At 48.7% G+C, this 26,892-nt stretch overlaps 1 protein-coding gene across 2 annotated transcripts in view; it reads left to right on the top strand.

The window, feature by feature from the left end:
- Positions 1–26,892, top strand: part of CPXM2 (carboxypeptidase X, M14 family member 2) — a 121,008-nt gene that overhangs the window by 72,842 nt on the left and 21,274 nt on the right. For both annotated transcript variants that reach the window (XM_032490707.1, XM_032490708.1), the window contains 6 exons: positions 3,513–3,597; positions 4,555–4,705; positions 15,903–15,991; positions 23,554–23,677; positions 24,906–25,102; positions 26,138–26,317. In XM_032490707.1, coding sequence (XP_032346598.1) covers positions 3,513–3,597; positions 4,555–4,705; positions 15,903–15,991; positions 23,554–23,677; positions 24,906–25,102; positions 26,138–26,317 — 826 coding nt within the window. The remainder of the gene's footprint in view (positions 1–3,512; positions 3,598–4,554; positions 4,706–15,902; positions 15,992–23,553; positions 23,678–24,905; positions 25,103–26,137; positions 26,318–26,892) is intronic.

Here is a 26,892-nt window from a genome sequence, read left to right on the forward strand (position 1 = left end):
TAGTTCTATTTCTTTATATCTAATTGTTAGGGATTTTATTTCTTTTTCTCATCTTATTTATTATACTGGCTAGGATCTCCATTTCAGAGCTGGAAGAAGTGGTAGTAATAGACATCTTTGTCTCATTCCTGAGATGGAAGAAAAGGTTTGAGTATTTCACCATGTTTCCCGTAGGGTTTTCTTTCCTTTGTTTATGTGTTTGTTTGTTTTTATTTTAACCAAGTATGAGTTCATTCTTTTTCACATAACAAGAAAATCTGGATGTTTGCAGCTGCTGGAATTCATTCAGCTGCATGACTGTTCCAGAGTCAACATCAGTAGACATTCATTTTTCATACTCATTGTCTCCAAGTTCTGAGAATACATCCTTATCTATTCATTTATCATACTTGTCTCAAAGTTCTAAGAAAATGTTAACATATATTCATTTTTCACACTTCTTGTCTTTGGGTTGCAAGATAGTTGCTGCAGCTCCATATCATGTCTGTGTTCAGAAAATATTGAATAAATTCTCTCAGCTTCTATTGAACCACTTTCTAATGTTATAACAGGAGGAAGTGCAATTCCTGTGGTTTTCATATTACAAAAAATTTTTAGTTCTTAAAATGACTCAGTACAGACAAGCTCTGGAATCACAGCAGGAGCTCCAAGCAGATTCTGCAGTGTGAGCCCTGGGGTCTCTCACTACAAGGGCTTGGCTACACTCTACCATGGGTTTTTAGTAGATATTTTTTTTCAGATTAAGAAGTTTCCTCTTTATTCCTAGTTTAAAAGGATCATTTTTCTTTTAAACACAAATGGTTACTGGATTTTCACAAATAACTTTTCTGCATCTATTAGAGTGATGCCCTGTCCCTCACCCTGCCCTCCAGGACATCAGCTTCCTTTCACATCCTCCAAAGCACCACAGCCTCATCTTCAACCATCTGTGAGGTGCTTATGCTCCAGTGGAGGATAAAGACACTACCAGATAATTCTAGAAAGGTGTAAAAATTACAAATGGAATTACACTGTGAAGGAAAGGAACATGTAAGAAAAGAAATTGGCTAGATTGGAGGATTAGAACAGGTTTATCAGATAGCCTGAGGTGTGAGTAATTTAGAGACAGATGGGAGACAGGGGAGGAGGAGGAGTCCAGACAAATGGAGCAGTATGTGCAAAGGCCCTGAGGTAAGAGAGAGCATAATCAGTATCAGAAATTGAAAGAGCCTGGAAAACAAGAGATAATCAGGGGTCTTGTAGAATGTGATGAGGAATTTGGTCTAATACTAAATGATATCTTAAGTTGGGGTGGGGGGCAGCGGTGACAATATTTCATTAGAAAAGTAAGCCTCTGGTTGCAGGATAGATTGGGGGGGGGCAGTTTAAAGGCCAGAAGACCAGTTGGAGGCAACTGCAATAATCCTGGCCAGAGAGAACGGGCTGGATGGTGGCAGTGGAGATGAAGGGAGTTAGATTCTAGTAAGACATGGGAGGGAAAACTGACACAACTTGGTGATGGATTCACCATAGGGGAGGGAGGGAAAGCGGCGTGCCAAGGGTGACTCTGGGATTTTGTTGCCCTGAGTGGGTGGCAGTAACTTTTCTGAGGTAGGGGCTCCGTTAGACCCCAGGTTGGGGCACAGAGTGAAAAATAATTCAGTTTGGGTGAGTTAAATTTGAGACATTCAGTGGAGAGGTCAAACAGACAGAAGGATGCAATGTAGGTCTGCAGTTCAAGAGAGAGGGCTGAGCCACGTAAACAGTTCATTTCCCTTCAGAAGTAAGTGTTGAATTTCTTCTTATTTGGGTTGTTTATTTTTTTAAGTTTGAGAAACTGTCACCTGGTTTTCATTTACTTTTTCTCTCTCCCCCTTTCTTTGGAGAACTTACTTTAACTTTTCTTCCCACCCCTCTCATTGTTTGTGTGCTGCTTCTGACCCAGAGGCTTCCTAAACTCACCCCATCCAACCCTGCAGGAGACACTCCTCACCTCTGCAGACTGTCTGCTTGGATCACTGTGGGGCGTTATCAGGGGAAAACAGATGGCGAACGAACTGCAGTCATTTGGAAATGATTTGAATGTGGGAAACAGGTTGCTATTTTGGGTGAGGATAATTTTCCAGTGCAAAGGACATGAGCTTTTGCTGAGGCGCCTTTCAAAAGGCGTGCTTCCTGCGTCGTAACCTGCAGGCGTGGGCTCGACCCCTCGGCCTCCCAGGCGAACTGTTGTTTGCTAGATCCTGGCCCCCGGCAGGTCCTCACCCAAAGCTGGTGGGCAGGCAAGAGAAGAAGAGAGAAGGTTCAGCCCAGGGTTTGTTTGCAAGCGCATATGAAAACACCTAAGAGTGATTTGTCCAACTAGTCAGACGAACCAGAATGAATAGAACCAGCTACTCTTTCTAAACAAACTTTACGAGACACTGTTGATTTGGACTAGAAACTGGGAACCTTACGGGGATCTGTCTGGATCCTGAGTCCGAGGAGATTTTGCAGGAGGAAAACATGGCTCCCAAAAGCTACAGCTGGTTGCATGTTCTAAAAGATTAGTACACTGGCGCTTAGTTCCAGTATTTAAAAAATTTAAGAGGAAGATGCTGGGGAGACTTTTCTATATTGCTTAACAATTCAAGTTATGAAAAACTGAGGCAGAAGGGAAAAATGTGTTTTCCACAGGAAAGTCGTTTGTTTGCCAAGTCTATCAAATTGACCTCCACTCTGGGAAGTTGAATTACGGCTTTTTTACCCTCAGTGATTTCTGTGCAGTAGGAGGTGATGACAGGGGTCTGGCCTCAGGCCCAGCCGTCACTGGATTATTGTTACCGCTGGGGGCGGGGGCGGGGGCGGGGAATTATCTGCGTGGCTGTGACAGCCAAGGAGAAGCCGACTGTCTCTTAGAGACTCACGCTGCTATTTTGGGTGTTGGTGGGATCAACTTTGCCGTATTCCCAAATCAGTTTTCCAAATGAAACTTCTAAACCGACTTGCCTCTTTTACTGAGATTACTTTTCCACGTGGAATTCTCGTACTATGTGTGATGTAAGTGTTCAGTGTCAACAGATAGTAATTATTTGTGTATCTGTATGTGGAATCAATACTTTGTGTTGACTGGGGGCCAGGCATTGTCCAAAGTGTTTATAAAGGGTATTAAACCATTTAGCACTTACATCAGTCCTCTAAGCTTTTATGATTCCCGTTGTTTGGATGAATAAACTATAGCCTAGATGGGTCAGGTACCTGGCCAAGGCCACAGGGAGGGTGAGCGAGCATGGGGCCAAGGTGTGACCCAGACCCATCCGCCTCTGGGGTCTACTCTGCATGTTGCCACACCTCTGCATGAAAGAGGTAAACTTTTTTCTTTTGGGGAGTAATTAGGTTTGTTTGTTTATGTATTCAATGGAGGTACTGGGGATTGAACCCAGGACCTCGTGCATGCTAAGCACACACTCTACCTCTGAGCTATGCCCCCGCCCCCCACCAAGAGGTAAACATTTTTAAGTGTGTGGTCCCACTGGTGTTTTGTTTTCCCTTAGGAGTGACTGGGTGACCTCCTATAAGGTCATGGTGAGCAATGACAGTCATACGTGGGTCACTGTTAAGAACGGATCCGGAGACATGGTGAGTGTCCTCTCTCCTCTGAGCAGCTCCCGGTGGCTGCCTGCGCAGGGCTTTGCCAGGTGAGGCAGCGTTTGTACCTGGATGTTTGCTGCTTCTGTGTGAACTCAAACCAGCCATCCAGTTGGATCGAGAATGGCCCCCTTTCCATGCCCTGAAGCTCAGAACCAAGTGGCCCACGTTTAGGGCTCACGTAAAACTCAGAGCTGCTGGGAGGTGGTCCCTTCTATGAGTCCCAGGTCAGCCCTGGAAGGTAAGTGGCCCATGGGTATGCTGGGGCCCGCACAGCTACTCAGTGTAATAGTTCCCTGACTTTCTTTAATGGCCCCAATCTTTCAGCTCCATGATCCTTCCTGGTTGGTCAGTTCTGATCCTTTCACCCTCTTCCTCGGGTCCTGAAGTATAAGGTCCTCACATGGTATCCAGCACCCCCCACGGTCTGACTGCAGCCTCCATTGCAACCTCCTTTCTCATTCTCCCCCCCCTCACACACTGCTTCGTGTTCCAGTAAAAGTGAGCCAGTTGCTCTTCGCCCCCTGAATCCCATCTCCGGGCTTCTCCAGCCCTTGCTTCCTTTCTCCTAGAATCTCTCCCATCCCTACCCATCTAAATCATTTTCCTTCAAAGCCAGTTCAAATGGCGCCTCATCCCCGAAGCTTCACCTGGTCCTCTCCTTCTTCTGAAATCCCAAAGCTCTGTGGCTCTCTCTCTGCCACGGCACTAATGGATTTCATCTGTGGTCTCGAAGTATTCCCTTTCTCCTCCTCCCTGCCCCCCACCACTAGATGGGGGCTTCCTGGGGTCAGGGTCCGGACTGGATCCATTTCTCTTCCCCCTCAATGCCCAGCTCACATTAGGGGTCCTCAGCGAGAATTGTGGAATGAGTGAGTTACTGAGTCTTCCATCCCTTGATAACCAAGCTCTAAAAGATTCTCCTTCTCCCCCCTCATGCGTAAATAGATATTTGAAGGAAACAGTGAAAAGGAGATCCCTGTCCTCAACGAGCTGCCCGTCCCCATGGTGGCGCGCTATATTCGCATAAACCCGCAGTCCTGGTTCGACAACGGGAGCATCTGCATGAGGATGGAGATCCTCGGCTGCCCACTGCCGGGTGAGTTTGCCCTTCCGACGTCCTGCAGGACGGGAGAGCCGATGGAGAATGGGGCCTCGCCAAGGGGAATGACAAACAGCCACCCGATCTTGTTCTCGTGCGAAAAAATACTGCATGGATCGCAGAATATTTAGAAAACGTAGGTAAACAAAAAGAGAATAAATAACAATCTCCCATAATCCCACTCAGAGCACCACAGACACTGGGGGTGCCGGAGTTCAGTAATGCTCGCTGTGGTTTTGCCCACTGGGACTTGAAGATGCTGCGTATTTCTAGGTTGAAAACTCACTCGATGCTGCAACTCAGAAGCAGGTGAAAAAATGACCTAACGTTACTTCGATAACATGTTTAATCGTCCTCGAGTGCTTCCGCTCCACTAGGCAGAAGAGGTGTTTGTTAGAAGTTCATTTTAAACTTGACTGTGTCCATAGTCTCTTTCTGTTTAAGTAGCTTCATTTGGATGCTTGTGACTTTGGGTGGGTACTTGTCCCTTTAGGCTGTATTCTCCTTGCCCTATTTTCACAGGACGGTATCTGGGTGTGACCCCAGGGTGGGCAGGAAGAAGGGGGCTTGAATTCACACGTGGATCCTTGCTGGTGTCTGCTCGAGAGAGGCTGATGTGGTCTGGCTTGTGGCTGGCTCTGTCGGCCATTCAGAACTCCTGGGTTTGTGCCCATACGGAGCCTTAGGGAGCCTCTTCATCCTGGCCAGATATCTCCAGGGCAGGAAGCAGGCCTCCAGAACATTCCTTAGGCCCCTTACTAGGGCCTGTAGGAATTTCTACCTTCCTGTCCACCCACAGTCAGGCCACAGGGAACAAGGAGCACAGCTCTGGGTCATCTCTCCTGTACTTTCTCATCCAGTGAAGCCTCACCACTCTTGTCCAGCATGAGATTCAGGTCTTGCTGCCTCAGGGATTCCCCTTTTGGGGGGAGGGTACCACCAGCTCTGATACTCTCAGGTGCTGCTGTATCCATCACGCTGTTTCTATAGCAACCCCACCCCCACCATGAACTTCCACTCAACTGCATTTTCAAAGTATACGTAATGTCATTTATTGCTTTTCTCTCAATCCAATAATATCCCTGATCTTGCCTTTTCAAGTATGAATTTTTACTACACAAACCCTCTATGAGTGAGAAAAATGGGTCTATCTATTTACCTCCTTACCCTCACGCCAGACAGATTCTTTGTTATATATGTGTACTTAACTAGATTGCAGACTTTTTTCATGTCATTAACACTACTAGAGACCATCTGTCTTCTGGCTGCCTTTATTCTCGTCTGTGGACAAGATCCCATATCTTCAAACTACCTCTTATAGTTGAAAGTTCATTTGTTTCCAATGTTTTGACTCTAAAGGACCCCACAGCGAGCACCTTTTTTCCTACATCTTGGTGTGTGTCCAAAATTATTGTGCAAATTATGGGATTATTCAACTATGAGATTATTGCTTAAATTAAATTATGATAGGTGGGATTGCTGGTGCAAAGGATGTGTGTGTTTTCAAGGCTCATCCAGAGAGAATGTTGAAGGCCTCCTGATTGGGGACTTGGACCTCCTTTTGTGGCTGGTTCATCCTGGGAGCGGCCCGCCAGTCACAGGTCCGCCTGCTGCCACCCAAGGCCTGCTGGGCTTTTCTGAGCACCCCGCGTCTGTGAGGCCTTCTTTGTGCCAAGTCGCTCAGCACAGCCTCTGTCTGCTTGCTTTAAAGAGCAGGGTCACGGTTTCTCTCCGAGGGCAGGAATTCATCTATTGTTGGTAAAGGGCAAAGGGCAGCCTGTGAGAGTCTCATGAAATAAATATTTCCCTGTGAAGTTATTCTTGGTGTGTGTGTGTTTGAAGATCGGTCCTGGGGGCAATTTAAACACAAAGACAGAGTTACAGTGTGAAATCTGGATGGTTTCAAGTATGGACTTGGAATGGTTCTATTTTCCAACCTGGAATATTTAGGGCCATTTTTCTTCTAGAAATGACTTAGCAGTCTGCCCAGAGGGGAGCTGGCCCTGGTGCACGCCACCTGGTGGTGGTCACATCTGAGGGCCTGGGGTGGCACAGAGGCCCCCACATCCGTGTGGGCAAATGAATCTTGCTCAGCTGCCTTGTTGTGTGCACAATTCTTTTGTGCAAGTTAATGAGGCCAAAGGCAGAGGTGACCCAACCAACTTAGCCACTCAAACCCAAGGTGACCTTGTGGTCTAAGTGGAACCGCCTGGAGTCTCTTCTTCCTGGAACTCCTGTTTATGAAAAATTCATTTACCTTTGCTTTTCTTCTGCTTCTCTTTGTTCGGCCCTTACTGTCATCCTCTGAACTCTCAGGTCGGGGCAGAGGAAGGTGGTGATTGCTTTTAAGTCTTCGTGAATAATGTTTCCAGGAATTTTTGAATTGGAAAATGAATTACTCTATACCGTGGTCTAGTAATAGGATTTTTAAAGCTCAAAACTAACAGAAAATGAGGAGAATTTTTGTTCTGTTTTTTGGGGGGAGGGGAGATAATTAGGTTTATTTATTTATTTTATTTTATTTTTAATGGAGGTATTGGGGATCAAACCCAGGACCTTGTGCATGCTAAACACACACTCTACCACTGAGCGCTACCCTCCCCACCCACCTCAGGAGCGTTATTTAATGGTTATAGTTTCAGTTTTGTTAGATGAGAAAATTATAGAGGTCTGTTTCTACAACAGTGTGGATATAATTAACACCACACAACTGGACTCAAAAAAATGGTTAAGATGGTAAATTATAAGTCTTGTGTATTTTACCATGATTAAAATTTTTTTGAATTCAAAAAGATCTTACTAAATGTGGTTTGTTTTTTAAAAAGCAAAAGAAAATCCTTTTCCCCACATTTGAATGGTCCTGTCCATTTTGGGCTAAGGATCTCTGCATATCAGAAGCTAGGGAGAGCTTCTTAAGATGAATTTTTAATAATGAAGAATTCAGACCCACACCAGCTGACTCGAAGATCATAGTGTCGGTGGTTTTCAGGTACTTCGCTGTTGCAAACAGCTCTGCAGTGTGCTCTGCCTGGTGCTGAAAAGGGCCCCCCTGTTCTGCAGACGATTCCCCACAGGGTGACAGGACTGTGCCCAGGGTCCTGGGAAATGACTCACGGTGCAGGGGGTGGCAGTGCTGGGGCCCCGGGTGCTGTCTGCAGCTTCTGTTATGAGTGCGTGACTCCGCCCTCCCTGGGGTAAACCATCACTGCCCCCACCTCGTCTTCCTGGCCACCAGGTCGGAGCCGCCTCTGCACAGTGCTGAGGGGCCCGGTCTTGAGTTCGGCTGAGAAGAGCTTGCGGTGTGTGGGAAGGAGCTTGTGTCCCTCAAGCGTGGACGAGCTGGTAAAGGGCAGTGTCCCCAAGTCACTCCTTCGGGTGGGCCAGGATCAGCTGAGAAGCTGTCTCCTTCCTCCGAATACATACACACTCCAGTCATAAGTCACTGAGAAAATGTTTCCGTTCTAAGACCACCACCAATCCTGCTGAGCCGTAATGATGTCGCAGCCTGTCCCACCCCATCTCATCGGTACGTACAGACCGGGGGGAGCTTGGGCTCTGCGGGGCCAGCAGAGCTGCGAGGACTTTTTAAGTCTGTTTGCTCTGTGACCTTCCACTTTTCTTTACTGCGTTTGAACACCCTCTTGTCCTGTGGAATCGAGCATTAACTTGGCTGCAGGCCTGGGCTGTGGAAAGACAGGAATCAGACGGCTGAGCCAGAGTTGCTCCCTGTCCCCCTTGTTTATCCCATCCTTTTGCTAAGGGTGATGCTGGCAGCCGCTTTTTGGCAAGGATGGAAGTGCTCGCTGGGACCGTGTGTACCAGCCACAAGCTCTCCGTCGTCCCCGGTGGCCCAGGCCTTGTCGGATCTGGAAAAGGAGACGAACTCACATTCTGTGCAGGGGAGCCTGGTGGACAGAAAGGCCATGAGCTTTGATTTAGGTCACACCTGGGTTCCAGTTCCACTTGGCAGCTGTGGTCTCAGGCAGCTTGTGGAAATACTCTATGCCTTGCTTTTCTCATCTCTGAAATGGGGACAATACCTTCCCTGTAGAATTGAGATTAAGTCTTTCAATTCCTATGTCACCTTTCCTAAAACATCCCAGTGAAGTTAGTGAGGTCCTCATGTACCTACAGGAGGTCCTGAGACTCCCTCCCCAACCCCAGTAGTGCCGGGGGCGCCTGGGGCGGCTGCCCGCCTCCTGCTTCAGCTGCCTTCTCCCAGGGCTGCTCCTGGTCACCTGAGGCCACTCCTGCCAGTTGCCCTCGATTTGGGAACAGCATTCTCCACGATACTAATCTGTCTGAGGGGTTATTGCTAAAGGTTGGGGGATAGAAAAGGGGCTTTATTACCTGTAACACCGAGAGCCCCACGGACCTGACGGTCAGCGTTTCTGTCTCGAAGGCTCCTACTCATCCCAGCAAAGGGGACCCAAAGCTTGCCCCCTTCTCCCTGAGATCAGCTGCTGCCGTGTTGCTCTCCCTCTGCGTCCCATCTCCTGTCTGGCTGTGTCTTCCTCTGACTTCCTGTCTCTTGGGCATCCAGGTTAGAGGGTGAGGTGAGTAGGATTGAAACATCTGTTTCTTTATGAGACAGAGACCGTGAACTCCCATCTTCCCCCTTCTCCCACCCTGGCTGGATGGAGCCTTGTTTTCTGAAACCACGAGCTCCACGAGGACTCCGCTTCGCCCCGAGCACGTGCCTGGGCTGCCCTCGTTCTTAGCTGTACATTTTCAGCTGCTCTCCTACCCCTGATTCGTAGACATTGTGAAGGCTGACTGTGATCAGTCTGTGGGCTGCCAGCACATGGTAAGTGCAGAACACGTGTTGTTTCCCCACCCTCCCTCCTTCCTTCTTTTACTGCCCTTGGTTTGACCATTTGGTGCTGTGGCTGACTCCACACCCCTCGGATGGTGGGTGGATGAGAGAGGATGTGTCATTTCTTCTCATCCTGGTGCTGCCTCGTCCTCTCTGTATCGTGTGTTCAGGCCACTGGCCGCTCCTGGGACTTGCTGATGAGGCTAAACTGCTGCTTTTCCAGAAACCAGAACGCCTCTCTCTCAAGTCTCAGGATGCTGAGATGGAGGATGAGAGGGCAGGTCCCACTGGGAACCACAGATTTCCCCCCGCCCTGGGTTCGACTACACAGCAAGAAACCCACCTCTCACCGTGCAGACGTAGCTTAGTTCAGAAAGGGGGGTGGCCCTCTCCCAGTGGACTTCAATGCAAGGCGTGCCATGGCTGACTGCACTGGGTTGAATAGTGTCCCCCCCCGAATTCCTGTCCACCTGGAACCTCAGAGCGCGGCTTTATTTAGAAAGAGGGGCTTTGCAGGTGTGGTTAGCTAAGATGAGGTCATGCTGGGTTCGGGTGGGCCCTAAATCCAGTGACTGGTGTCCTTAAAAAGAGACAACAGAGACACAGAGACACACAGGAAGAAGGCCTTGTGATGACACAGCCGGACATTAGAGGATGTGGCTACGAGCCAAGGGTGGCCGGTGACCACCGGAAGCTAAGAAGGCACAGGAAGGATCTTCCGCTAGAGCCTTGATGGAGCACGGCCCTGCTGGCACCTTGATTTCAGACGTCTGTCCTTCCGAACTGTGAGGGAGTGCACTTCTGGTTCAAGCCCCCCTGGTTTATGTCACTTCGTTATGGAGGCCCCAGGAGGCCCGCACACTAACAAACCCGAAGATGGCAGAACACTCTGTGACGATCCTCAGTCCTGAGGACGCGGTTTTCCTTTATCACCCCCTCCACCCTACCCTCCATCCCCTGGTCTGCTATGGAGGTAGGGTAACAGCATTGCAGCATAAAGTGGCCTCTTCTCAGAGGTCCCCTGCGCCCTAGAAAGTGTTAGCTTTTTTTTGTAACTCCCTGCCTAAATAACTTGATTGGAATATCCATCCGTCCACCCATCCATCCATCTGCCTGTTAATTCCTCACTTCTTCATTCATATATCACACATGTAGGGGACGCTGTTCTGAGGCAGGACCCAAGGATTCTGAGGTAAGATGCCGCAGCTGCTGCCCCCAGGTCTCTCACAGTGCAGCGGGGGGACCTGTCGGCATCTTTTCCCCAGTGAATCCCTCTTGGTCCAACTGCCGGATGCTGATTATCTTAGGAAACTGTCAAAACAGCAACATTCTTGAAAACTGTCTTTCCTGACAGTTCCTCCTGTCAGTCCGGCTGCAAATTGGCCCTGGGACTGTCTGGAGAAGCAGCATCAGCCAAGAAATCAGAGAGTTTCATGGACGTCTGCAAGCAGCACAGTGGAGATGCCACGTGGCGGGGTTACGTGAGACGAGGCAGAAAGCAGATAAGCACGAATGATGTACTGCTCCCTCTCTGGAGCCACGCGGAGCTGTGGGTTTGATGCTTTTACTGACAGTGATGATCTAGGGTCAAAATGGGCTCTGCCAGGGAGTCCACTTCTCCCTGGTGCCCCTCTTAGGGTGACCGTGTCATAAGAACAGTCAGAGGGGGCTGGACAAGTGTGACTTCTTTTCACTGGGGAGCGAGCTCTTTGCAGAAGGGGTTTGCATATGGTGCCAGGTCAGCTGTGCTCAGGGGTGTCCACGCTTAGGGAGGTCACCAGGCCACAGTGGCGGGCATTTCCTTGGGTGAGGGTCTGGCCTCGTGGCAGGTAAAGAAAGATCTGCGGTGGCTGCGGTTCTGATGTAAGAGAACACTTCAAGGCCAGCAATTTGTTTTTGTTTTTGTTTTTGTTTTTGTTTTTAATGAAACTCACGTAACATACAATTAAGCATTTTCAAGTATAAAGTTCAGTGCGATTTAGTGTCTTTACAAGGTTGTGCAGTCAGTAGCTCTCTCTAGTTTCAGAACTTTGTCATGGACCCAAAAGCATCCTGGACCCCCTGAGTAATCACTTCCAGATCCCCCTCCACCATCGGCTGGTAGCCTCTGGTCCGCAGTGTCTCTGTGGGTTTGCCTGTTCTGGGTAAAAGCACATCATGAGCCCAGTGATTCCAGGTGGCAGTGAGCCCCCTTTCCAGCAAAGAGAGCCTGTCTCTCCCAGCTGAGCACTCGCTCCTGCCCAGCAAGAGCCCGACCCCCAAAGCAGCAAACAGCAAAGCAGAAGGGTCCAAGAATCTTGGTATGCCCTCGGATGTCCAGGGATGGGCTTTGGTCCAGGATCATTACCATCCTGGGTGGGGAGCTGGTGCCTGATTTGGGATGCGAGGGGCGTGTCCATAGCAGTGAGGAGGCAGGGATGTTTGGGGTGTGTAGTTTTTCTAGGAACTGCGGTGACAAAGTACCAAAACTGGAGGGCTTTAGAATTTCAGGAAGTTATTGTCTGACAGTTCTGGAGAAGTCGGAGATCAAGGTGTAGCAGGGCTGGTTCCTTCTGAGGCTGTGAGGGAGACTCTGTTCCTTGCCTCTCCCCTGGCCTCCAGGGGTTTGCTGTCTAACTTGATCTTCCTTGGCTTGTAGCTTCATCACCCCGACCTCTGCCTCCATCGTCACGTGGTGTTACCCTGCGTGCTTCTCTATGTTCACACTTCCCCTGCTCATAGACAGTCCTATTGGAATGGGGTCCACCCTAATGATCTTACTGAAACTTGATTACCTCTGTAAAAATCTCTCCAAATAAGGTCACGTTCTAAGGTGCTGGGGCTTAGGATTCCAACATAACCATTTGGCAGGGTGGGGGGTGGACATAATTCAGCCTGAAATAGGCTCCATGAGCAGCCCCACTGGGGCAGAGCAGGACTGTGAGTGGCTGAATAAGAGAAGTAATGTTGGGAGGATGGTGTTAGGCTCTGTGTGCCTCGTCTGAAGTTTGTCCGTTCCCGTACGAAGGTGCCCAGAAGGAGTTAGCTGGTTTTCAGGACATCTGACGTATGAAGCCAACTACACGAAAGGAAGCATCCAGAGCTCCATATGGGAGGATAAAGGCCTTGCAGACTGAGTCAGTCAGGACTTCTGCTGTTTCAAATGTCAGAAGTTCTACTCACATTAGCTTAAAGGGTGGGCTGGTAGGAGCGTGGGGGGAGGGATATTGTGGCTCACAGAAATGAAAATTCTGGGGGGCAGATCTGACTCTGGCTTCAGGCAGGAATAGGTCTGCCATCTCGGGGCCTTCTGGTGCAGTCAGGGCTCCCTTACCTTGCAGGCAGGGAGATTGGCCATTCACACCCCAAACTCATCCTCCATGGGAGTGACTCCCGCAGGAGAGAGGCCCCCCCTCTGTAGCTCTGGGAGGAAAGTCATCTTATCAGCCCAGCTTGCATCCTGGGATCCTGGGGTCATCTCTGAGCCAGCGATTTTGGTTAATTGGCTGGACTTGGGTTACATGCCCACACCTAGGAGTGCTGGCCAAGCCAATTCTGTCGGAACCATCTGGGATAGAGTCCCCACAGGAGAAAAGGATTCTTTTGTCTACAGAAGAAGGAAGGAGACAGTGGGTTTGACTAACTAATGGGCTGTGTCTGTTGACTCTGGGCCCTGGCGGGAGCGAGCCAGCAGGCCTGGCTGGGCTTGGTTCTCAGTCTTTACCTACAGTGCTGGGCTCCTGATAGGTTCTGAATGAGACATTATCCAATCCGAGTAAGTGGACAAGTAAATAAATACTTACTCCAAAGGCGGGAGACTGAGAGCGGTGAAAAATGCTCACCTGCGGTTCTGAGACTGTTCTGGAACTTCTTCCCCTGACCTTGGACAAATTAATTTGTCTCAAGGAAGGAGGGATGTTGCCACACATGGAGCTCTTTTGTACACAGACATCTGAGTTTTCCTTCAGTCCTTCTTAAGAACCTTCAAACACATACCTTGTGTTTGAAGACAAAAGGGGCTTTCCATAAAGAGCTTGGAAAGACACCCCTGGGGTTCGGGGGTGTTAAATAGGTCTTAGGAAAGAGCAGGTAGGCAAATTAAGTGTAAATTAATGGGAAAAAACTCTTTACCTTGGCTTTGAAACATACAGGTTTGGAGATCAAAGGGCAGGAGGCTTGCCCGAGGGTGTGGTCAGCCCACACTCCGCAAAGGAGAGAACCTGAGATATAACTGGGGGTCTCTGCCAAACCCGAATGGCTTTTGCCTTCTTTCCTGAACAGAAAGCCAGTCTGCCCGCCCACATGATTTCTCTTTCAATGGCGGTTATTTGTTTCTAACAGTGTCGCCGGCAACCCTCTTGTGAATATTAAAGTCTTCTTGATGTTTGGCGCTACATGTGATTTTCAGCTTCTTGCACGTGGCCCCCTTTTCTCAAGGGTGAAGCCAGTCTTTACGTATACCCTGGCAGGCAGGTTCTGTGGTGGCATGAGCTAGGACTCCCTGCTCCCAATACCACTGGGAGCAAGTGTTCATACGTCCATCACCTGCCACTGCCACCGCCTCCAGAATTGTCCTTCAAGCCACGTGGATCAAACTGACAGCTGCTGTGGTTCCAACCTTACTTTGCTGGTTCCTGGGTTAGTACATCGCCCCGTCTAAAGCACCATGTCCTCCCTACGCTGGGGGGAGCTCTGGGCTGGCCAGGGTTTCTGGCTGCATGGAGGCGGAGCTGGTATGCCTGTTACTGAACCAGACTTGGGTCTGCTTACCCGTGCGAAGTAAAGCCAATCCACAGACACCGGGTTGTAGTGAAGGAAAGTGCAACGTTTACTGCAGGTGCCAAGCAAGGAGTCCAGGGAGCTAGTGCTCAAAAGGTCCGGACTAGTCAGGATCATCAACCTTCTGGTTCCAGTATCACCCACCTTCTGGGGTCTATGTGCTTGTGGGCAGCATGTAGTTAACTTCTTCCCCCTGGTGGGGGTTCCAGTATCTGCAAAACCACTCAAAGGATATGGTGCAGAATATTATCTATAGCTCTTGAGGACGAACTAAAATGTCCTTGACTTTTTTTTAATGGCTAAACTGTCATTATTTTGTCTTGCTTGGCTGTTTTCCTTTCTTTCTGCATTTTCTCACTTCTCTGATTCAATGTACTCTTTGGAACTGGGGGAAGGCCTAGGAGAGTGAAGAGGCAGGCAGAGGACATCGGGGTGGGGGTTCTGTCCTGGAAAGGTCCCACCGGGTCCTGCTCGGTTATAAGCCTGGCTGAGACTCTGTAAACCTCACTACTTTTTGTCAGGGCAGGAGAAAGTCCTCAGGGCCCACTGAATTGTCCCTTCCCCCTAATCCTCTTCCTGTTCCCAATCCCCTCCTTTCTTTTGAGTGCTCTTTGTTTTTGTAATTCTATAAATAATATAGGCTTATAAGAATTAAGAAAAATTCATTTTATATGGAAGAGAATCAAATCAAGAGTGGACATCTCCTCCCCAGTCCCCAGGGGACACCACTGTTAATACATCCTACTTATGTCTGTGAGGGTGGCTCGGCTCCAGCGAGGGCAAGCCCAGCTCCCGCTGGCTTAACAGTCCAGGGAATTCCTTATCTCATGTGATTGGAGGTCCCAAGGGAAGTCGGTGGGGCTCCAGGGTTGGTTAACTTCATAGCTCCTGATTTGGGGGTTCTCTCTGTCCTCTACACTGAAGAAATTCTCACTCACTCTTCTGCGCTGTTAAAGTCCTTCCCTTCAACCTGGACCATTAGGAGTGGCCAGGGGGTGCTGTGCTCTGACTGGCTTAGATCCGTCATGTTGAACCCCTGGAGCTGCGGGCATGAGGTCAGTTTCCGGAAGTGGAGCAGCAGGGACCCCCACACAACACTGGGCTTCTGTTAAGATGGATGAAAGTGGACTGGGTGCTGGGCGAGCAACTAATAGTGTACACCACACTTCTGGAGATTTCCATTTATCCGAGTGGTTGTGGTATTCATTCATTCATTAATTCATTAATTCATTAATTCATTCATTATTCCTTCATTCATTTAGTGTGATAGTTTGCCAGGCACATAATACTAACAATAAACCAGCAACGGAGGTACCAGGGTCTCCCTGTTTTGGGTGAAGACACCAAGGCAGAGATGGCCCCAGTGACTTACCCAAGGTCACACAGCACATGAGTAGGCGAGCAGAGATTGGAGCCAGGCATCCTGGCTCCAGGCCCATGCTCCCCACAATGGGGAGTTCTGACTCTTACGATGCTTCTCGAAAATTGGCTCTCTCACCTCTGTGCAAATGTTAGAAGCTGGAGGTAGGGCTGTGTTCCCACACAAAGCCGGTACCTCACAGAACCACCACAAGTGACAGAATCATGTGAATGAGTTCAAAACCATATTTCTGTCCCTAGATCCAAATAACTATTATCACCGACGGAACGAAATGACCACCACCGACGACCTGGATTTTAAGCATCACAGCTATAAGGAAATGCGTCAGGTAAGGTCCGGATGTGTCAGAGAAATTTATCCCTCACCCAGAGGCACATAGGCATTGGTTTTTGTGTTTTTATGATTTGCTGAAGCCACAGTAAGTGCTTGTAGTTTCAAAGTTGAGGATGCCTCATTGGGGTTCAGGTCATCAGAGGAAGCCTCCCTCACCAGTAAATGATTGAAGCAGAATTCGGATCAGACTTTCTGATTTAATATGGTAGTTCTTCCTCCTGCGTGGTTGGTGGGAATGTAAATGGGTGCAGCCACTGTGGAAAACAGTATGGAGTTTCCTTAAAAAACTAAAAATAAAGCTACTAAATGGTCCAGCAATCCCACTCCTGGGTATATATCTGGAAAAAATAAAAACTCTAATTTGAAAAGACACATGAAGCTCAGTGTTCATAGCAGCGCTATTTACAATAGCCAAGATGCAGAAATAACCCAAGTGCCCATCAACAGACTATTGGCTTAAGAGAATATGTATATATGCACAGTGGAATATCATTCAGCCATAAAAAAGGATGAATATTGCCATTTGTAGCAACATGGATGGACCTAGAGAAGTATACTTATTGAAGTAAGATAAAGAAAGACAAATGTATGATATCACTTATATGTGGAATCTAAAAAATAATACACATGAATGTATATACAAAATAGAAACAGACTCACAGACATAGAAAACAAACTTACGGTTACCAGAGGGGAAGGGACAAATTAGGATTAACAAACTACTATACATAAAATAGATAAGCAACAAGGATTTACTGTAGAGCACAGGGAATTATATTCAATAGCTTATAGTAACCTATAATGGAAAATCATCTGAAAAAAGTATATGTGTAACTGAATCACTTTGCTGTACACCTGAAACTAACACAATATTGTAAATCAACTATATTTTTAAAAAATACCGTAGTTCTTAAGAATCACAGTATGTTTGAGTGGTATCACTGATGTAGGACGTTAGTGTCATATGCAGAGTTGAAGAAGAAAAAGGATCCAGAATACCACTGATAATAGTAACTGCAGGAAGCCCTCACTCGGGATGTACATCAGCTTCCCCACATTAGCAATTTCCCGGCATTAACGTGGTCAGTCCCTCTAACCATCCTAGGAGTGCGGAGCTGTTCTCGTCCTTACCTTCCCGGTGGGGAAACTGAGTCACCGGGGGACTGTACAACACTCTGCTTGTTACTCTGATTCTCTAATTCTCAGTATTAGAATCCCTGGGGGACGTTTGGAAAAATACCTGTACTTGAACTCTGCCTCGTTAAAGCAGCAGCCTTGGGAGAAAGGTTGGGGAAAAATTTTTTAAAGCTCTTCTTGTGATTCTAAGGCACAGGCAGATCTGAGACCAGGAGGTTGATATCTTATTAGAGTTCTTAGTGCTTTAGTACTAACAGGAGGAAGAGACATCCCAAATGAGATGGTCCCCAGACTTAATTACAGAAACCAAGTGATGCTGAGCTGTTGACAGCATTTGCATACTGGGTGCAGGAGGGAGCGGGGACCACGCGTTTAGGAGGAGGAGCTAAAAGAGCAGCCCCTGTGCTGAGCGCTCTGCTTGTGAAATCCTGTTCAGTGTTTGCCCCCAGCCTGGTGCTGGAAAGCACAGGGAAATGCTGGCAAATGAGAAATCCTTAGATGGCTAAGACTCTGTTTGAAGAGACAGAACAAACAAAGAAATATACTCATCAAATATGTTTGATGAACAAGGGTTCACCATGGCCAAATAACTGTGACTCAAATGAGGGCTCAGAGGTGCTAAGGGAAGGGACCAGCCACGCGGTACAAGGACAGGAGATGCGCCTGAGGTCGGAGCAATTAGGCTGAGCCGTGAGGCCTGCTCCCAGGCAGTCAACAAAGCCAGTTAGTCTCGGTGTCATTTAATCTGAGATCCTCACACACAGCTTTCCAGACACCTGTCAGCACAGACTTGGAAGTGGGACGTGCTAAAGAAATTGTCTTGCTCTGCAGAAATCAGGATAATGTGCTTGGACTTGAGGTCTGTGAGTCATCCCTGCCGCTCCCCACTGTCGGGCCTTGATGTGACTCTGCTCACCATGCCATTTGATGAAGCACTTGTGTCTTAGCTTTGCTCAGTGAACATCTCAGGACATCTTCTCTGCCCAGAAATTAGAAAAATATTAACTCAGTTGGTGCAGTTAACGTCAAAAGCAATGTGTCTAAATGCATTTGAAATGAGCTAACTGCACAGCGGGTCTGGGTCGCTGATATCTTTAAATAGTTGTCCCGCGTGGAGAATGGGGCTCTTCCCATACAGGGAGAGCTAGCAGATGGGCTTCATTACCCCGGGGACTCTGGTCGCCCCCACTCGGCAGATGTGGGAGCTCAGAGGCACTTGGGGGTGATGGATGCAGCCCCTGCAGGTGACACTGGGTGAGCTCTCTGATGTCCCAGGACCCCACAGCACTCCCCCGGAAACTGTCCGGAGTTGGGTGGGAGGGTCTGTCAATCCTGAAGAGTGTTCAAACCAGAAGTGATTTGCCATTTGGCTTCCTGGCTCCTGGGGATGGCGGTGAAGCCAGCACTTTTAACAATTCCCTGTATGGAGTCTGCTAGATTGCTGTAGAAATCTTTCTGCTTTAGGAAGAAAATGTGAGTTTATCCTAGGATGGAGAGAAACAGTCACAAAAAAACAACAAAATGAGAAGCAGACGCAGGAGCAGGAAGTGAGAGGAGAAAGCAGAACAGCTATTGCATTGGAGGGGAAATCGTGAGAATGTGAGTGACTCTTGTGTGCAAGAAATATTTCAAGAGCGTCGACTTATATGACACTGTTCTCCCGGTAAGGGGAGCCCCAGGGGCTGGGGGGTGGAGGGGAGGAGACAGTGGCATAAACTCTGGTGATGTGAGGCAGAGAGAGTTAATTGGTCGGCGTGCCCAAGGCCTCCACAGCGTGTCACCGCTTCTCATGGCTTCGTCATCTCCGTGTCCACGTGTGCTGTGCGTTTCTTCCTCATCTGGGACCACAAGGGCAGAAGCTCTGTCATTTTACCTTAAATTCATGATGTGTCCTGGATACCTGTGTACATCTGAGGTCGTTACAAGGGAGATATTTGGGGAACAGGAGGGAGAAGTGAGCAGCATGGTTGGCCACAGTTGGGAAGGGTTGGGGGTGCAGACGAGGTTGGCTGTCACCCAGGGCCTGCAGCGGGCAGAGACGGACAGAGGGGTGCTCTGAGCAGCAAGGACCGGGAGGGCCAGCGTGTGTCGGTGGAGGGAGCGCGTGTTTCTGGGGCAGCTGGCAGTGCCGGGAGAGGAGGCTGGCTGCGTGCTGGGAGAGCATCTTCTCCTGAGTCTGAGAACTGGGGGGTTCTCTCTGTGAGCAGAGCTGTGTTCGGGGATCTCCATCTGGAAGTTGTATGACCTGTAGACTGGTGACCTCTGGCTCTGTCCCCAGGAGAGGGATGCGGTGGACTGGCCAGTCCCAGGTCTCCCCGATGAGTAGGGAAGAGAGGGGGTCCTAGTGTGCTTCCTGGGGGGTGGAATACCATCCACAATGGGAGAAAAGAAGTGGCTCTGAGGAAAGGGTAGAGATTTGACTTTGGTTGGGGGCCTGGCGGTGTCAGGTCCCAAGTGCTCAGGAGGTCTGGTTGGCTGGCTGATAAGCAGTGTGCGATGCAGTAGAAGGAAGTCAAGTAAAGACGTGGATTGGAAGGCAGGCAGCCAGTAGTTCTGACTTGCAGGCAGCTAAGGCTGCTCGTGGGCAGTGGGCTGTGTTGCCACTGAGCTCCTGACCTTGCGCGTGGGTGACGGGCAGGAAGCCAGGGCAGGACCACAGGCTTGCGGATCCAGACAAGCCAGCTCCTCGCCCCTGGGATGCCTCCTACCTCGGCTCTCTCCCTCCCCGCTCTCTCTGAAATTCCTTTTGACCTGATCAGATGCATTGTCTGTTTCTCAGGCAAATGAGTCAAGATGATGGAAGAGGAGTTTTTCTCTTCTCCCCTCTTTATTTTATTAAACATTTTAATTCATTGGATGAACAACCTTTTATCCATATCAAATGCAAAGCAAAAGTCTCAGGGTTAATCCTCCATGAACTCACTGCCCTCAAGAATCAGCAGTTTACTTGTTCCCCTATTTCTAGCCACGGTTTGAATTTCTCTGTTCACAGAATTCGTACGATTTTGATCAGAGGATGGTTACAGCTTTGCCCCAGGTTTTCTCAGTTAACCTGGGATCAGTAGCCAGGGCTCATGCTGTCTTCATAATTGTCATTGTAAGGCTACAGGATGCTCCAGTGAGTGGGTGCATCATGGTTTTCTCAGCTACTTTTCTGCTCTGGAGCATCTGGGTAGCTCCCCATTCTTCATGACTACTGAGAGAGGATGAAGCATGCCACAGCAAGTATCCTCATGCATGTAATTGACCGTTCCTTATGAAAAATGTCCCCGATGTGTAGCTAGAAACTGAATTACTAAGCAAGGAGCTCTTTCCTCTGTCTCCTTCAAGACAGGAGAGATGCAACAAAGCCTGGAATCCAGTAGCTCCCAGGATGAGATTTACTCCCACCTCAGAGATGAGGAACCAGTCCTGAGGACGCTCAGAGTCTTACAAACCTCTCTACTCTGTAGGGCAGTGTTTCTCAACCATGTTTCCTTACTGGCCCTTTTTAGATACTTTTTTAAATTACCCATTATACTCATTATATTAAATGCTAGGGCTTAAGATTTTGTAGGGTAGGGCTGAGCTTTGGAGGATCACAAAGCATTGTAATAGCCAAGATTAGGAGCCCCCAAGAGCCAATTTTCCCCTCCTTTAGGGTGATGTCGCCCCTGTTGAGAAAGCTTGCTTTCAGGCCATAAAGAAAATTCTGTTCCTTTCTCTCACTTTAAACATCAAGACCCAAACATTTGCTAATAAGACCTAAACTCCAAAAAATCCTTTTTGACCCTTTTTGGGAATAAGCAAAGTGGGTCACCACCTGGGTCTTTGACGGTGCTGGTGGCCACCAGAGAACCCCTGCCTGGCATACCTTCCTGTCTTCAAATGCCCGTGTTCTTGTTCTTATGAATGGAAAAGATGCTTGTGATACCACAACACAAGGAAAACGTGACTGGCGTAAAAATACCACAAGAGTATAAACAGGTGACTCCGATGACTCATGGCCGAGAGTCACCCCATCCCGAGAGACTGTATCCATGGCTAAGTGTGCATCCAAGGGAAGATGCTATGTATCCTTTTCCAGTGTCAAGGTCATGATCTCTGGCATTTTTCCAGCAGCTCATTGAAAAGGGAAGGAGGGTAGGTATTCAATGACAGCTGGGCTCTGTGCTGAATGCTTGTGTTGATCCCTGAGTTAAGGATGAGCTGAGCTCTGTGTCTGCAGAACTGGTCATTGATCTGACATGCTGATCAGGATTTGCCGAAGCCTAGGCTGGCAGCTGAGGATGACCGTGCGATCAGCAGGGACTGGTATGCGAGGCCCCAGATCAGATGGTGATTGTGCTGTGGCCGTCTTTCAGAACAGTCACCCTGTGCAGCAGACCAGAGAGGCAGCTGGGTGTGCTGGTTCTCACTGCTTTGCTGCGCCTTCATGGACAGATAAGAACCCCAAGAGTCCAAAGCCCTGGCTCCACCTGGTACCAGTTGGGTATCCCTCAGAACCTCAGTCTCCATACCTGTAGAATGGGGACAGTCCCCTCTGCCTTATCTGCCTCAGTGGTGAGATTCAGTAGAGAAGCAGAACTATTGCTGCCATGGTCAACATTACTAGTGACATTATTACTGGTCTCTTGTTGAAACATGGCGCTCCTCATAGGTGGCTCCACGTCAGCCCCGCAGCAGGTCTCCCTCGCGGTGAGAGGGGCGGAAGCTGTGTTCATCTTGCTTGCACGTGGTTTCTCCACTGATGGTGGGTTTCTGCCTCTGCCCTCTTGTGAACGAGAGTCCTTTAGAGTCAGCTTTCTCTTTCTCTCACCTGGACAGTGTAACACACAGTGAGTTATCCTAAAATGAAGCATGTTTCCCCTCCCTGAGGCCATAGGAGAATGAGACCCCACATGCCTGAGCAGGGCTGCAGCTGTCACACCTTGTAGGTGTGTCCTAAGGGCAAAATGCCAGCAGCAAGAAGTCCCTCTGTTCCTTTAGAAATACTCCCGGCTGCTCTGAGAACACACCTCCCTCCCGCCAGGCAGTGCAGGAGGCTGTGTTAGGAAAGATGAACAGCCATATGATTTCGCTCCATCAGAAATTCTTCATGATACCAAGTTTCCAGTTCTCATAGATTTTAAACCTAACCATAACATTTGTGACAGATTTGTTTGTTTACAATTTACAAGGAGATTTTATGGATCATTCAGTTGATCGAGGATGTTTTGAAAGATGGTAAGAGCCCGCCCAGGCCCACGCCGTCCCTCTGTGGGCCACGACCTTCCTCTCGGCACCACCAGCCCAGCTCCCGCTCATCTTGCAAAAGGATGAAGCCCTCCCCGCTGGGCACCCGCCCGCCCACTGCCCTGGCTGGGATGTCCTTTCCCACTGCTTCTGAGGCACCGAGCTTCCCTCCTGGTCTCTGACACAGTCACGAAGGTGTCTCCTGAACGTTCCCGCCCCCACCACGGGGAAGTGTGGCTAAGCTGGCTGAGATGGCCTTGGAACCAGAGCTAGACAGTTTCATGCAGAAACTCAAGGCGACTCAAAAGCTCACTCACAGGCACCTGCTTAGAGATGGGAGGCACGGCAGCCTCTGGCGAGGGTGTCTCTGTCCTCCCCCGCCAGGGCGACATATGCTCCTGCAGCTGGCAGACCCTCCTCCCCTCCTCTGGCCGCTTGTCTGACGAGCTTGACCGAGCGTCAAAGCAAAATTCAGGAACCGACACCCGCACGTTTTACTCCCTCGTGGAAGCCTGCCCCCCGGCCCTCTCCCTGCACGACTCCTGTCACCCTGGCCTCCTGGGCCCCGTGCGCCGCATCCGCGCAGCGGTGACGGGATGTCTCCGCCCCTGTGCTGCGGGCTCCCGGGCGGGGAGGTGGGGTGGGGGCGGTGGGTGTCTCCTCCGCCTGCCATCATACATGCTCATTCAGTTGTAAGAAAAAAGTGATATTCAGGAATAAATGTTTATTTAGGCAAAGATATAGAGAGAAAAGGCTCAGTCTGTCCCTTATAAGACCTGCAGTCTAATGAGGGGACAGTAGGAAGGTGGGAAACTGAAGTGAAAAGGTAATACAGCCATCCAGGGAGGTGATACCACAGCCAAGGGAGGTGATACCACAGCCAAGGGAGGTGATTCCAGCACCAAGGGAAGTCATGCTACCACCAAGGGATATGAGACCAAGGAGGTGTCACTCCCACCAAGGGAGGTGATACCACCCAGGGAGGTGACACTACAGCCCAGGAGGTGATAAACACAAGCAGGAGGCGCTGGAGGCCGGGGCAGAGGGGGCAGGAGGTGGGCATTCCAGGCAGAGGGCCAGCACTGGTGTGTGGGAGGGTGGGGACAGCCAGGGGCTTGTGGGAGGGGGCTGTCTTCCTGAGAGCTCCGCCCTCTTCAGTGCACAGCCATCATTGCCTACAGCCTTAAATCTTATCTTGTGTCTCAGTTGATGAAGGTGGTGAATGAAATGTGCCCCAACATCACCAGAATTTACAACATCGGCAAGAGCCACCAGGGCCTGAAGTTGTACGCCGTGGAGATCTCCGACCACCCTGGAGAGCACGAAGTCGGTGAGGCTGCCCCTCAGCAATGCCCCTGACCCTTCATGTCCGGTGCTTTCTTAAAGAGTGCGGAGGTGGCTCACCCTGTGAGAACATTCACGAAACAGAGTGGGAGCTGTCCACGCACCCGCTCTCACAGACAGGTTCTGCAGATTTTGGTTCGGTGAACCCTCACTTTATGACATGGGCTGTCAAGTTATTTAAGCTAGAAATACCCTCCTTTTCTCCAAATGGACCATACTTAATTCTGTTCTCCATCTCTGAGACCAGTCACACTAACCCAAGAAGAAAATGCCTGGCGATGGTTAGGACAGAGTTCTTTTCCAGGAGAAAATTCTGGGCTCCCTGGTCATTAATGGCTCAAGTTTGAGGTGGTTCCCTTAATTTTTTTTTAAAATTCCAATCCTGTTTTCAGCCATTTCTCATTTAATCACTCCCCAAACTATGTTAGCCTACAGGTCTTGGAGGGGTGGGTAGTACTCAAAGATATTTCTTTTTGGTAAAATTGCCAGCCCTTTAGAAATCCACTGAAATTTAAATGCAGAGATTTGTCTGATTCTCTCAACGTTAACATTCATCAGAGTTTCAGGAGTTGCTCTCAGGAGATTCTTTTAAAGGGTAAGGGCTTTATATCTGTGGGTAAAATCACATTTCCTCAAAAGCAGTAGATTTGCCAGCCAGGAAAGCAGAAGTGGCAGCTCATGCCCAGCGCTGAGAAGTCCCAGCACTGAAAAAGCTGAGCTTTGAAGACAAGCTGAAAGGCAGCCCCCGCTGCACAATTCCCCCATTGCCGACCTGCCCTGACTCTAATATCTGCTCGTGTTTATTCATCTTCGTGTCCTTGTCAAATTGAACACCAAGTTCTTTTTGAGAAAAATAATTGCCTCCCCAAAGAGAAAAGTAATTGCTGTGACTTGTGTTTTTGTTTGTTTTTGCTATGCCTCGTGTTTAATTTGTAAATTTTAAACTAAACACTGTGTTATTTTATCTACTCATACTAAGATAAGAGAAAACTGCCCTACCCTGCGGTTTGTGTCATCTGAGATTTTTCTAGCTGACTCTCTGGGAATTAATAAAAATGGTAGTGATATAGTCGTGTTGATTTGAAAGAACAACTAGGGCTAAAATTGTAAGTTTCTATTATTCAGAGAATTTTTCCCCCTAATACAATGTGATTAGTACTGTTTTGCTGTAGGCATCCGTATGATCCTGTGTTTTTTCCCATCTCCGAGTAAAGGTGAGCCCGAGTTCCACTACATCGCGGGGGCCCACGGCAACGAGGTGCTGGGCCGGGAGCTGATGCTTCTGCTGATGCAGTTCCTGTGCCAGGAGTACCTGGCGGGGAACGAGCGCATCGTCCACCTGGTGGAGGAGACCCGCATCCACATCCTCCCCTCCCTCAACCCCGACGGCTACGAGAAGGCCTATGAGGGGGTAATGGCCTGCTCCTCCCGCCCCACCTGGCAGCTAGGCCCGGCGGTGCAGCGTGCTGCGCCGGGAGCTGATCTGAATCCCGCGTGACCAGTTATCTTTCTGAGTGCCTTTCTGCTGAGTCAGGGAAGCCCACGAGGCTTATGAAAGGTGCACAGCAGTAACTGAGCATTATGGGGACCCTGAGAGCCGGACGCACTAACAGACTGAAGAAAATGACCGCGAACAGCGATACTGCTATAGATACACAATAGGAACAATAGAATGGAATAGTAATGCCACCTAACATTGACAGAGCGCTTCATCAAGGCGCGTTCTAACCTCGATTATTGCCTACAGTCCTCTCATCAGTTCTCTGAGGACAGCTGTGTTTATTATTCTGGTATATTGTTTATAGTTCATATTCTAATTATGACATCGAATTTTTAAAGGTTATAGTTTTGTCTAGAATATACTTATGTATAAAACTGTGTATGGAATACAGCTAGTATAAGGCTGTATTGTGTATTCATAATTACACATATCACAATATCTGCGAATAAAATAGAAGACTATACTTAACGGCACCTATCGAATGCAAGTTTTACAACGCAGAATTCTGGTTGTGCTTGTTGGTGCCAGCAGTTGCTTGGGGATTTGCAGTGCTAAGCAGCGAGCCCAGACTGCAGGGAGAACGCATCAATGCGGTGGCTTTTGTTTATTTGCAGTGACGAAGTCTTAGATTCGTCACAACTTGGAGTTTCATTCGACCAGGGTAGGGGAGATGAGGGAAGAAGGGGAAGGAGGGACCCGATACTTTTTGAGCACCGTCACGTGGCAGGAGCGATTCTGTGCGTTCCCTCTTTGGAGCGATTTAGGCTGTATCACCCATCACCCATCAAGTTTTAATAGAAGCTGTTTCAGTATTCTCCTTTGATGTCATCTTTGGGGCAGAGGGTGTGTAGAGGCTTAGAGACACGCCCCAGATGGAGATGGAGATGATGGAGACAGAACAATCCAGAAGTCCGTGGATTCCTCACGTTCTAAATTGTTTCCCAGGGCTCGGAGCTGGGAGGCTGGTCCCTGGGACGCTGGACCCACGACGGAATTGACATCAACAACAACTTTCCAGACTTAAACACACTGCTCTGGGAGGCTGAGGACCGGCAGGGCATCCCCAGGAAAGTTCCCAATCACTATATTGCAATCCCTGAGTGGTTTCTGTCTGAAAATGCCACGGTGAGTAGAAATACCCCAGAATCGGTAGAGCAGCGGAGGCCAAAGTTAACACTCACTGGTATTTGCAGAGGATGCAACATTTAAAAACAAAACAAAAATCATTTTTTCTTTCATGTTTTCCCTGAAAGTAAGGAAGTGTGCTAGATTACAACTACTTTTTAGATTGACATTTGAGGAGAGTCTTTCTAGAAATCATTTAATTATATCTCTTTACAACTTACACAGTGCTTCAAAAAAAAAAAAAAAACTTTGCCCGAATTGTGTGTGTCTGTTACTATTACCCTCCTCTTTGGCAGTGTTATGAGATTGCAATGAAATGGTCCTTAGACCTCACTGACTACTTGAGATATGTTATTTTTATTTTAATAAGTTCCCATGGATTTATTACATGTGGTGCATCTTCAGAAGAAAAATGCAATTGGATGAGAAATGTTTCCACCAAATTTCTTAGGTCTAGTTTCACAAAAAGTTTCTTGCAGGAGAAATAATTTTCACAGAATTTCCCATGCCTCTTATCGCCTCCTTTGCCCACAGTAAACTCTCTTTACCCTTAGACTTTGACCTTATATGTCCTT

Source organism: Camelus ferus, chromosome 11 (genome assembly GCF_009834535.1).
Source record: "Camelus ferus isolate YT-003-E chromosome 11, BCGSAC_Cfer_1.0, whole genome shotgun sequence".
Lineage (NCBI taxonomy): Eukaryota > Metazoa > Chordata > Mammalia > Artiodactyla > Camelidae > Camelus > Camelus ferus.